Source organism: Heterocephalus glaber, unplaced genomic scaffold (assembly GCF_053883595.1).
Source record: "Heterocephalus glaber isolate CG9 unplaced genomic scaffold, H.glaber_assembly_v1.0 deba00001564, whole genome shotgun sequence".
NCBI classification, from domain to species: Eukaryota; Metazoa; Chordata; class Mammalia; order Rodentia; family Bathyergidae; genus Heterocephalus; species Heterocephalus glaber.
In genome coordinates this window covers 14,889,723-14,902,773 of record NW_028258351.1, presented here as the reverse complement: position 1 = coordinate 14,902,773, position 13,051 = coordinate 14,889,723, and the positions used below count along the sequence as shown (strand labels likewise).

At 38.5% G+C, this 13,051-nt stretch overlaps 1 protein-coding gene and 1 pseudogene across 1 annotated transcript; one reads left to right on the top strand and one right to left on the bottom strand.

Moving 5' to 3' along the window:
* Positions 1-2,308: 2,308 nt before the first annotated feature.
* Positions 2,309-11,873, top strand: LOC147823863 (olfactory receptor 1468-like). The gene is made up of 2 exons (XM_087192041.1): positions 2,309-2,456; positions 10,449-11,873. The coding sequence occupies exons 1-2, from the start codon at positions 2,309-2,311 to the stop codon at positions 11,387-11,389; spliced, it is 1,089 nt and encodes a 362-aa protein (XP_087048167.1). The 3' UTR covers positions 11,390-11,873.
* On the bottom strand, positions 8,004-8,683 carry LOC147823864 (serine palmitoyltransferase small subunit A pseudogene; annotated as a pseudogene).
* Positions 11,874-13,051: the final 1,178 nt, after the last annotated feature.

The window sequence follows — 13,051 nt, the reverse complement described above, 5'->3', positions numbered from 1 at the left end:
CTGCTGTCCTAATGTGGTCCTGAGTAATTACTTTGTCTTTAATTAGTTATTGCAGGAGCTGAACTCCTCCGGGATGCAGGTTCCCTTAAGCCCAGTGATGTGTAGAATGAAAGACATGTAGTACAGATGCTGATTATGGCTGTAGTGGCTGTGACTTCACATGCCTATACTGAATGAAGAGAGGAGGATCTCAGATTGGGCCTCGGAGTAACTCTCGGCCACCCTAGGTAAGTTGAGAGGGACAATGAATATCTGACCATTAATTTTCTTCCAACCTGAAGGCCTAGTTTTCCTACACTGTATGATGTTCTGCAGGATAGTTTTTAGATGTAAAAGCTTTTCTCTTCTAAACCTATGTGCCTCTCAGGCCTTCACATGAAGATTGAATTTCAGCACTTCCCTATGTTATTCTTACATGTACTTCAGGTTGAGAACTGCTGATTTCATGGATCAGGGAGCTAGGACACTCATTGCATCATCAGTGGCAACATCTGCCCGTTATATCTCTGGTTGTTATTCTTAATCATACTCTTAACATCAGAGATGGGGTTTCCTTGATTACAAGAGAAGCAAAATTCTGAGAAAGTAGGTACAACTTTCAGTAGACATTTTCCCCACTAGAATGCTAGCAAACCCTGTTCGAGTGTAAACAGTTAGTGCAGCTGAATTAAACATTATCAGGTTAAAGATCCATGAATTGGCCCCATGAATTTTTGTTGGAGATTCTCAGACCTCTTAATGTTTCCCTTCTGCTTTGTCAAATTTGAGACATGAAGAGTATATTAGTGTCAAGATTTTCTAGAAATCAGAACTATACCACACACACACACACACACACACACACACACACAAATGCATATATGTATGTATGTATAGAAAGGGTAAGGTAGAGAGACAGAGATTGAAAAAGATTCACCTTGGTTTTTTTTTTTTTTGGTACCAGGGATCGAACTCAGGTCCTTAGCTTGCGAGGCAGGCTGTGGAACCACTGAGCTAAATCCCCGGCCCTGAAAAAGATTCCTCTTAAGAAATTAACTCATTTGACTGTGGGAATTGAGAAGTCTGAAATCTACATTGACAGTCAGTAGGCCAGATACCCCATGAAGTGTTGACATCATAATCTAAAATCTGAAGGTAGTTTCAAGCAAATACCTTTATTCTTCAGGAGACTACAGTCTTTTTTCTTAAGGCTTTCAACTGATTGCACAAGACCCATCACATAATGAATGATAATCTGTTTTACTCAAAGTCTACTATTTTATTTTTTTGTGTTCTCTTTCAATTTAATGAGTTTACAGTAAAAGTTTAGGTAGTCATTTTACAATAAGGAATAAAAATCTTTTTAAAAAAACAATACAAAGAGTGAAAGGATTTTAGCCAAATTTACACTTCTTTTTGCTATGTGTTTTAGCAATTCATCTCATCACATCTTATTGCAAGGTGCAAATGCACTTGCAGCACCCATTACAATCATGAAACTAACTTTAAGGAACTACATATGCTGTTAATAGTGGCCCTCAGTGGAAACTGATTTCCTTCTATTAAAAACTCTACATTGGGAGACAGGCAGGTGTGCCCACACACTACCGAGGTCCCCAGTCGTGCGGAAGACACCAAATCACCCCGATGCAGACAGGCAGCCACCTGGTTCAACACTACAAAGATGTAGAGGACACCAGACCACCAGACCAAGGTACTGAGTCCCACTGTTCCCAGCCCAGAGGTAGGGGCTTTTGGGCCACCTACTGTCCTGCTGCTCCTGGCCCAGAGGAAGGGGCTTCCAGGCTACCATCCCTCCCACCGCTCCTGGCCCAGAGGGAGGGGCTTCTGTGCTGCCATCCCACTGCTCCTGGTCCAGAGGAAGGGGCTTCCCGGCCACCATCCCTCCCGCTGCTCCCAGACTCTGTCCCACCTCACCCAGCTCAGAGGAGGTAATCCATGCAGGCGCTAACAGCCCCCTGCCCCAGTCGAAATGAGAAAACACGTAAATAAGGATCAAAGATCCTTATTCCAGACTTCCAGATGATCTACAGCAACCCCAAAGGGAAATGAGATGGAACACTCTGATACTCAACCACCTAGACCCACTGAACTGGCAACAAAAGGGGATCTGGAAAAAATGAAATCAGAAAGAATTTTTCAGATAACAGGGGAAATTGTGCCCCTAGTGCAAGACATGATTAATAAATCTAGAGAGGAGCTCAGGAACATGATGGAATCCCAACATAAGAAAGAAAGAGAATCCATAAAACAGATGCAAATAGATTTCAAGGACATGAAAAACTCCATTGAAAGTCTACACAGCAGAATGAGCCAATGTGAGGACAGAATTTCAGATATAGAAGATAAGATTGCAATTAGTGACCAGGAAAAGAAAAATTGCTTCAAAATTATAAGGGAACATGAGAAATCAATCCAGCAGCTGCTAGATGATGCAAAGAAGAATAACATAAGACTGATTGGGCTCAATGAAGAAACAGGAGAGAGTGGAGATGACATAAAAAAATCTCTTCACAGAAATAATGGCAGAAAACTTCCCAAGCAGGAGAAAAGAGCTTCACATACAGATAAGTGAGGCATATAGGACTCCAAATAGCCTTGATCAAAAAAATCTACACAGGCATATAATTGTTAAGATTCCAGAAACACAACAGAAGAACAAAGTTCTACAAACAGTTAGAGAAAAGAAACAAATCACATACAAAGGAAAGCCCATCAGAATCACAGCAGACTTCTCAACACAAGCCATCAAGGCAAGAAGAGCTTGGAGTGACATATTCCAAGCCCTAAAAGAAAACAGCCTCCAACCCAGATTGATGTACCCTGCAAAACTATCTTTCAAAATTGATGGAGAAATAAGATACTTTCATGACAAAGAGCACCTTAGGAACTTCATGAATACCAAACCAGAACTCCAAAGAATTTTACACAATATCCTAGGAACAGACATTGAGGATCACAACCCCAGGAAGCAAAGCAGAATGAACCCATCTGGCATGACAAGAAATTAAATGTAAAGGGGGAGAACCCAACAAAAAGAAAAAGTCATGGCAATGAAAAGTCAATATGTTTCAGTTATAACCATCAATGTTAATGGTTTCAATTCACCAATCAAAACAAATAGACTGGCAGAATGGGTCAAGAAACAAAATCCAACAATATGCTCCATACAAGAAACACACTTCATTCAAAAGGAACTCATAGACTCAAAGTTAAAGGGTGGAAAACAATACTCCATGGGACAGGAACCCGAAAAAAAGCAGGAGTAGCTATCCTCTTTGCAGATCAAGTAGATTTCAAACCAACACTGATTAAGAGAGATGAAGAAGGACACTACATCCTTGTAAATGGAAGAATCCAAGAGGAAGAGATGACAATCATAAATATCCATGCACCAAACACTAGTGCACCCAACTACATAAAACAAATACTAACGGACATGAAAAGTCATATATGCACTAATACAGTTGTAGTGGGGGACTTCAACACCCCACTGTCACAAATAGATAGATCAACTAGACTAAAAATAAGTAATGAAATACTAGAACTCAATCAAACTCTTCAACAAATGAACTTAACAGATGTTTACAGAGTCTTAAACCCCACAAAATCAGAATACACATTCTTCTCAGCTGCACATGGATCATTTTCAAAAATAGACCACATACTCACACATAGAACATGTTTAAGTAAGTGCAAAGCAATTGAAGTTAGCCCTTGTATATTATCAGACCATAGTGCGATGAAAATGGAGATCCATACCAAAAGAAACTCAACAAATTTCATAAACATGTGGAAATTGAACAACACACTTCTGAATAACCAATGAGTCACAGAGGAAATTAAAGAAGAAATCAGACAGTTCCTTCAATTAAATAACAATGACAATACAACATATCAGAATCTATGGGACACAATGAAAGCAGTCTTATGAGGGAAATTCATAGCAGTGAATATGCATATTAGCAAAACAGAACAAGCCCAATTAAACAACCTGATGCTGCACCTCAAGCTTCTAGAAAAAGAAGAGCAGGACAACCCCAGAGCTCATACAAGGGAGGAAATTATAAAGATCAGAGGAGAAATCAATGCAATGGAGACTAAGAGAATGCTACAAAAAAATCAATGAAGCCAAGAGTTGGTTTTTCAACAGAATCAACAAAATTGACAAACCCTTAGTCAACCTTGTAAGAAGAAAGAAAGAAAAGGCCCAAATCCATGCAATTAGGAATGAAAAGTGTGAAATTACAACAGACCCAGCAGAAATCCAGAGGATCATCAATACCTGCTTCCAGAACCTATATGCTAATAAGATGGACAACACAGAAGAAATGGACAGATTCCTAGATACATAGTAATTACCAAGGTTGAACGAAGAAGACCTAAAAATTCTGAACAACCCAATATCAACCAATGAAATTGAAAATGTAATTAAAAACTTAGCAACTCAGAAAAGCCCAGGCCCTGATGGCTTCACTGCTGAATTCTACAAGACATTCAGAGAGGAACTGCTGCCACTACTGTTTAAACTCTTCAATGAAATTGAAAGGGAAGCAATACTCCCAAATTCATTCTTGGAAGCAAGCATCACCTTGATCCCCAAAGCAGAGAAAGACCCAACCAAAAAGGAGAACTATCAGCCAATCTCACTAATAAACATAGATGCAAAAATCCTTAATAAGATACTGGCAAACAGAATGCAGAAGATCATCAAGAAGATCATACACACTGATCAAGTGGGATTCATCCCAGGGATGCAGGGATGGTTCAACATATGCAAATCAATCAATGTAATACACTATATCAATACAGCCAAGGACAAAAACTATATGAATATCTCCATAGATGCAGAAAAAGCATTTGACAAAATCCAACATGCATTTATGATAAAAACCCTACAAAAAATTGGAATAGATGGTCTCTACCTCAAACTGATAGAAGCCATCTATGAAAAACCAACAGCCAATATCACACTAAATGGTCAAAAACTGAAATCCTTCACACTCAAATCAGGAACAAGACAAGGATATCCACTATCACCACTCTTGTTCAATATAGTTCTGGAAACATTAGCCACGGCAATTAGACAAGAGAAAGAAATAAAAGGAATAAAGATAGGTAATGAAGAAGTCAAATTGTCATTATTTGCAGATGACATGATACTCTATATAGAAGACCCCAAGAACTCCACCAAAAGTCTTCTAGACTTAATAACCAAGTTCAGTCAAGTAGCTGGTTACAAGGTCAACACATAAAAATCAATAGCTTTCCTCTACACCAATGACAGAGTCACTGAGAGAGAAATAGGGCAAATAATTCCTGTCACAATAGCATCCAAAATACTGAAATACCTAGGAATCAACCTAAGAAAGAAATCAAAGACCTCTTCTCTGAAAACTATGGCACTCTGAAAAGAGAGATTGAAGATGATATCAGAAAATGGACAGACATCCCCTGCTCCTGGGTAGGAAGGATTAATATAGTGAAAATGGCCATACTTCCAAAACTGCTATATAGATTTAATACAATTCCAATTGAGATCCCAGCAGCATACTTCATAGACCTCGAGAAAACAATCCAAAAATGCATTTGGAACAAGAAGAGACCCAGAATAGCAAAAGCAATTCTAGGTAACAGAGACATGGCAGGGGGTATCACAATCCCCAACCTGAAACTATACTACAAAGCTACTGTGATAAAAACAGCATGGTACTGGCAAAGAAACAGACTTGAGGACCAGTGCAACAGATTAGAAGATGCAGAAACAACACCAGACACACTCAGCCATCTCATCTTCGATAAAGGAGCCAAACCCCCTCACTGGAGGAAAGATAGCCTCTTTACTAAATGGTGCTGGAAAAATTGGGCTTCAACTTGACAAAGATTGAAACTAGACCTGTATCTCTCACCATGCACTAAACTAAAATCAAAATGGATTAAAGATCTAAATATTAAAAGAGAAACTCTGAACCAGTTGGAACAGAGGTTAGGTAGAACCCTTGAAGACATTGGTGTAGGAAAAGATTTTATGAACAAAACCTCAGTTGCCATGAACTAGCACAAACAATCAACAAATGGGATCTCTTCTTATTAAAAGGCTTCTGCACAGCAAGAAAAACCACCAGCAGTGTGAAGAGACAACCCACAATGTGGAAAAAAATCTTCACCTGCTCTTCCTCAGACAAAGGTCTACTACCTCGAATCTATAAAGAACTTAAAAGGATCAGACCTCCCAAATTTAAAGACCCAATCCAAAAATGGGCATCTGAAATAAACAGACATTTCTCAGACAAAGAAGTAGAAATAGCAAATAAATACATGAAAAAATGTTCAACATCACTGGTCATTGGAGAGATGCAAATGAAAACAATGCTGAGATTCCACTTCACTCCAGAAAGAATGGTTGCTATCATGAAATCCACCAATAACAAATGCTGGCAGGGCTGTGGGGAAAGAGGAACCCTGCTCCACTGCTGGTGAGAGTGTAGACTGGTGCAACCACTGTGGAAATCAGTATGGAGATACCTCAAAGAACTAGGACTGGAAGTCCCATTTGACCCCACTATTCCACTGCTGGGGATCTTCCCCAAAGCATTAAAAGAATCATACCACTGTGATATATGTGCACCCATGTTCATAGCAGCACAGTTTGTAATAGCTAAAACTTGGAAACAGCCCAAATGCCCATCAACTGGAGACTGGATAAAGAAAATGTGGTATTTTTATAAAATGGGGTACTACTCAGCCATAAAAAATGAGAAATTAGAGACATTTATAGCTAAGTGGATGCACCTTGAGGCAATACTCTTAAGTGAAATAAATAGGACACACATGAATAAATACCGAACAGTTTCTCTGGTGTGAGAAACTAAAAGTGTAAAGAAGGACTAAATGTATAATAGGTAATGTGAAATAGGAAGAAAAGGGGCAAAGGGCAAGGAAGTGGGAGGGCTAGGGGAAAGGATAGAAGGGAATGGGATTAATATGAGAAAATGGAAAAATAGGAACAAAATCTTTGTAAATAGGGAGGAATGGAGGGGTTGAAGGGAGGGCTGGGCAAGCGTGAAAAATAAGAACCAAGAGAGACTATGTAAAGCTGGGAATTTCCAATGATGAATGTCATTCTATTGTATACCTAAAATGTACCAATGATTAGAATGAATAATTGATAATGTAAAATAGGAAGAAAAGGTCCAAAGGGGTAGGGGTAGTGGGAGGGGCAGGGGAAAGGAAAGAAGGGAAAGGAAAAATGATGAGAAATGGAAAAAATGGAAATAAAGTCTTTGTAAATAGGGAAGGGTGGAGGGCGTGAAGGGAGGGCTAGGAATGGGGAAAAAATAAAAACCAAGATGCATTATGTAAAGGTACAAGTTCCCAATGAGAAATGTAATTGTGTTGTATACCTACAATGTACCAATAAAAGAATTTAATACAAAAAAAAACCCTCTACATTGGGCTGCGGATTTAGCTCAGTGGTTCCGGCGCCTCCCTCAAAAGTGCAAGGTCCCAAGTTCAATCCCTGGTACCAAAAACAAAACAAAACAAAAAAAAACCTCTACAGTATACAGAAGCATTAATAGTGCTATTAACTAACCATTTATTCTCTTAAGAATCATCACCAAAGTTTTCTAGAAATAAGTCCTCATAATTAAATATTTAAAAGGTGAAATGTTCCTTATTTTAATTTTAGCAAGATCTTTACTTTTTTTCATTGCAAGAAACATTTTAATAGTTTTAAAGCAAAGACTGTTAAGAGCAGATAGCTAAAATTGTACTCCTGAGTTCAAGTTCACAGATAAGTATTTTGTAAGTAATTCTCAATAAAATATCCTCCCTCCCCAGCTTGCTGCTCCAAATCTTGTATTATTTCTTACAAAACTTTGGTCAAAGTAGAAATATATCCAGGCAGATGTATATGCCATACAATAGCAAAAATGATAAAGCCCGACTAATTACTTTGAATTTTAAAAATAGAAGCCAATTAAAATATACTCAAAGTTACATTAAAAAAAGCTTTCATGGGGTAATATTGAAACAGTCACAAAGGTTAAGAAAATACTAATATCAAAGTACAAATGACTACAATGTTAAAATAGACAAAAACTACTATATAAGAGCCTCTTCTAGAATCAAAAATAAAGAACACAACACATGAGTCAGGATGAGTTTCCTGTTCTACTCATGAATTTTAGTCTTCAGGTTTATAAGGCCGGTTATGCTGACATCCAGTCGTTTCTCAGGACATCTGAGGAAGACTCATTCCAACTTTGTAGAGTGGGTCTTCTCCAAGGAACCGCTTGATCCTGGTCACGTGACTGTCATTGTACAATTTCAAAGTAGTGCAATATTGCCATGATGTGCTGGGGCATGAAGACGTATCCAGTGTATAGCGCCATGCCCACGACGGAAATCAACGTGGAATTGAACACCGTCCGCTCCCAGGGCTCCAGCATGTAAAGCGCCGTGACCAGCAGGTACTGGCGGTAGAACCAGGACATCCGCTTCCAGGCCCGCGCCAACGCCATCGCCGCCATCCACCTCCCGCGATGCTGCCGCAAGACTCCAAAGTCTACTATTTTAAATGCTAATCACATTACAAAACATTTAGCCTGGTGTTTGACTAAAGTTAGGTACCAGGACCTAGTCATGTTGACACATAAAATTAACGATAACATAGGATATAGATATTGCAGGAAGAACTCAAATGAGGGCTTAAGGGTAGAAATTTTTTTTTTGTTTCTCCCATCATTTCTAAAATTGCCTTCATTCCTATTTTTTCCCATACCAATATCAAATTATTTCACATGGAATACACATAAAGATGTTTAGATCAAGTCAGCTGAATTAGTGAAATGAGTAGTATATCTAAGGTACCATAATATTTTCCATGTTTGCAAAATTATATCCATGAAATTTTTAAGTGTCAAACTTTGGAGTTAAACAGTTAAAGCTGCTGAGTTCTTGTTCTGGGAGGAATTGACATTAGTAGTTACTCTAACTTAATAGAGTTTTGCTGGCTTTAAAGGTAGAAGAGCACATATCTCAGCCTGAAGGACAGGAAATAAATATTAATAAAATATTGTCTAAATCCATCAAGTCAGGTGCTAGCCTTGATGCAATTTTGAAGGCAGACATGGCTTTTCCTGTGTGGAGTTTCCAATCTGATGGGAAGTCAGCTACAAGCAATGATCAAGGACACTGAGTGCAATTTTACTAAGTATAGGATGCCCATAGTGGCAGGTTCATATGGTATGGGGAGACATGGAAGGCTTAGCTGATCAAGTCAGATGCCTGAAGGATAAGTGGGGACAAGCCAGGTAAAGAGGGAGCAGAGAGACAAGACAGTGCTAGGCAGGAGAAACAGCAAACAAGAAAGGCTGTATGTTCAGCATTACTGGAGAAGGGGATGTGAGATTCACTGTGTGAGCAGATGAGGATGTTAGGCTGGAAAGGATCAGATAATGAAATATCATTTAAGCCCTTGAAAGGAATTTTGCCTTTGTCTTAAGAACAATGAGGACCTGCCAAAATGTTTAACCAGGAAAGACAAATGACCATATTTTTTCCTTAAATTGTTCACAATGTAAAAGAAAATTGTTGGGGTGAAAGGTATTGAAACACACAAGCCAGGAGATAAATTGAGAGTTTGTTTCAATAGTTCCAATGAGATAAATGGTCAGCTTTTAGTGGTATTTGGGAGAGAAAGTGAGTGAATTATAAAAAGACTGAAGTGCAGAATGTAAAGGACTTGCTAGATTGGACTTGCTAGTGGATGGTGAGAGAAATGAAGAAAGGAAATAAAACTTTTTTATTTAAGCCTGGATTCCTTTTACTGAATATGAGTGGAGAAGGATGGGGTTGGAGGAGGAAGAGGCTGAGGACATAAGTTTCAGTTGAGATCTGTGATGCTTACTATACTCATAGTGCATTCAAAAGAAGATAGTGAGCCACAGGATGCAGAGCTCTGTAGGTTAGAAAGATGTCTACACTCGAGTTTTACGTGATACTTGAAGCCGTCTGAGCACGAGAAATCTTCTTGAGATATGTAGAACTATAACACGATAGTGTTTAGACAAATCCTTGAGGAACATCAATATGAGGGAAACTGACAAAGCAAGAGGCAAATTGTAATCGTTGAGGGTGACCAGCCCAGCAGGTAAGAGAAAGATCAATACATTTTATTTCTCAGAGCAGGCAGTAAGAATGTTTAGGAAGAGATGCAATATTGGAATATGTTGAAGGGGAGTGAATAAAATCATATCTGATTTTGAAGATTCAAATTATAGACATTTGTGGTATAGAGATTGTAATTATTCTAGTGAGGGTGGAATAATCAAAAATTGCTGGGCACTTAACAGGCCATGTGCTATAGAAAAGTGTTCATTTTTATATGTACCTAAGGGACCCTATTTTGTTCTTTTAAAGATACTGGAGACAGATAATAATGGGAAGAAACCAAACCTTCCTCTCAGAGTTCCTCCTCCTGGGCTTGCCCATCCAGCCAGAGCACCAACATGCATTCTATGCCTTGTTCCTTGCCATGTATCTTACCACCGTCCTGGGGAACCTCCTCCTCATCGTCCTCATTCAGCTGGACTCCCATCTCCACACACCCATGTATTCTTTTCTCAGCAACCTGTCCTTCTCTGACCTCTGCTTTTCATCTGTGACAGTTCCCAAACTATTGCAAAATATGAAGAGCCCAGTTCCATCTATCTCATATATAAGCTGCCTGACCCAAATGTACTTCTTCCTATTTTTTGGAGACTTAGAGAGCTTCCTGCTTGTAGTCATGGCCTATGACCGCTATGTGGCCATCTGCTCCCCGCTGCACTACACCAGCATCATGAGTTCCAAGCTCAGTGTGGGCCTGGTGGCTCTGTCCTGGATGCTGACCACGTTCCATGCCCTGTTGCACACCCTGCTCATGGCTAGATTGTCTTTCTGTACGGACAATGTGATCCCCCACTTCTTCTGTGATTTTTCAGCCCTGCTAAAGCTAGCCTGCTCTGACACTAGTATAAATGAGTTAATGATACTTATCATGGGAGGGCTAGTTATAGTCATTCCATTCCTACTTATCATTGTGTCCTGTGCCCAGATTTTTTCCTCCATCCTCAAGGTCCCTTCTGCTCGGGGTATCCCTAAAGCTTTTTCTACCTGTGGCTCTCAACTTTCTGTGGTGTCAATGTTCTATGGAACAGTCATAGGTCTCTATTTATGTCCATCAGCTAAGAATTCTACTGTGAAGGAGACAGTCATGGCTGTGATGTACACAGTGGTGACTCCCATGCTGAACCCATTCATCTACAACCTGAGGAACAGAGACATGAAGGATGCCCTTGGAAGAGTTCTTCATAAGAAGAAAATTCCCTTCTGTCTTCGATGATAACACTTAGGGCTTTTAAATAATGTTATCCAGTAAACATATTGATATTGGGATATTATTTCAGATTTCCTTTATCACCATGGGAGTTTCTGTATTAAAAGCATACTGTATAATTTTTCAATGTGGAAAGAGTAGAAATTTAACTGAGTCATTTGACTGGGGAAGTGGATCTTGGTGTCCTGGCTATGTCTTCCTCTTTATCTTGCTCATGTGATCCTAGAAAATTATAATGTGAGAAGTACTGTTTTATGTGATCTCCATTTCATACATTCTCAAATGAAATTATCCCAGTATCTTACCATTTTATCAAGGATACTGCTTTGTTTATTATATAACTTTGAAATAGTGCTCTATAATCTAGTCTATAGTCAATAAAGGCAAACTTCTCAACCTCCCAAACCCCTTCTGAATCTCCTATATATGCCCTCCTGCAGAAATTTCATATTATTTTACCAGAACTATCCTCCCCTGATTTATTTTCACTTCCATATAATATTTTGACTTGGTCAACACTAAATGGATTTTTCTAAATCTTTTGCTATAATATTGTATTTTGTGCTTACTTAGGAATTACTTAATATCCAGGAGTTTTAATTATTATTTTTTAATAATGAGTAAAGAAGCTAGAAGATGGTGAAAACTTCAGTTTTTAACTTCTGTTTGGTGTTTTGGACTTCACAAAGGAACATTATTTCTGTATTTTTTTCTACCCTTGTGACAGTTCCATGAAAATAGGGACGATACTTTCATTGTTTCATAGGCTGAAAATGGTGTTCAACAACTTCCCACATCACATACAGCATCAATTGTTAACCTTGTGTAAGATGGTAGACTATGTGATTCCACAGTTTCTTCTCATTTTCTCCTACTTCATAAAGAGGGGGAGCAGCCATTCAGCTGTCAGGTCTTAGCATCACCACGCCATAGATTAGGTTTTAAACCTTGGTTCACTCATTTCAGCCTCTAAGTGATGACATCCAAACCCATCTCTTTCATCCTCTTATATATTATTCTGGGCACCCCCCTACTTATCAATATGTAGCCCAGGACATTCTCCAGAACCTCCATCTGTTCTTCTTCTCTGCCCAGTGGACATCACTTGAGGTTCTGTGGGCAATTTAGTCTCAACACATGTAATATTGAAATATAGATTCTATTCAAGTTTTCTCTTGTCCTTTATCTCATATCTTGATTTATGATGTCACTTCCCCACGCAGTTACTTGAGCAACCACTTCTGTATATGCATACATACAATTTTGTATTTTGCCTTTTCATTGAATATCACATTTCCTGAAATATCTTATTATTTTCCATGAGTATATTGTGGTAACACAGCTTTTGTTATAAATAAACTGAAATCTCAGTGGTATCAAAGAACAGAACTATCAGTGGCAAGAAAAGAGTTATATTTAAATTAAATGACTTTCCTCTATACTGGAAGAACTTAATTTGAAAGACAATGAAATGTAGATCCTGTTTCTGGTAGCAATTAAAAGCAGTTGCAAGAACTAAAGGAGAAAACTTAAAAACTTTAATGGTAATATAAAAGAATACTACAAGAAATGAACATATACAATGACTCTGGAAAAAGTGCCTTGTTTTTTTCTTTTAAAATATTTTAACAATGGCTTTATATACTTTTTAATCAACACATAACAATT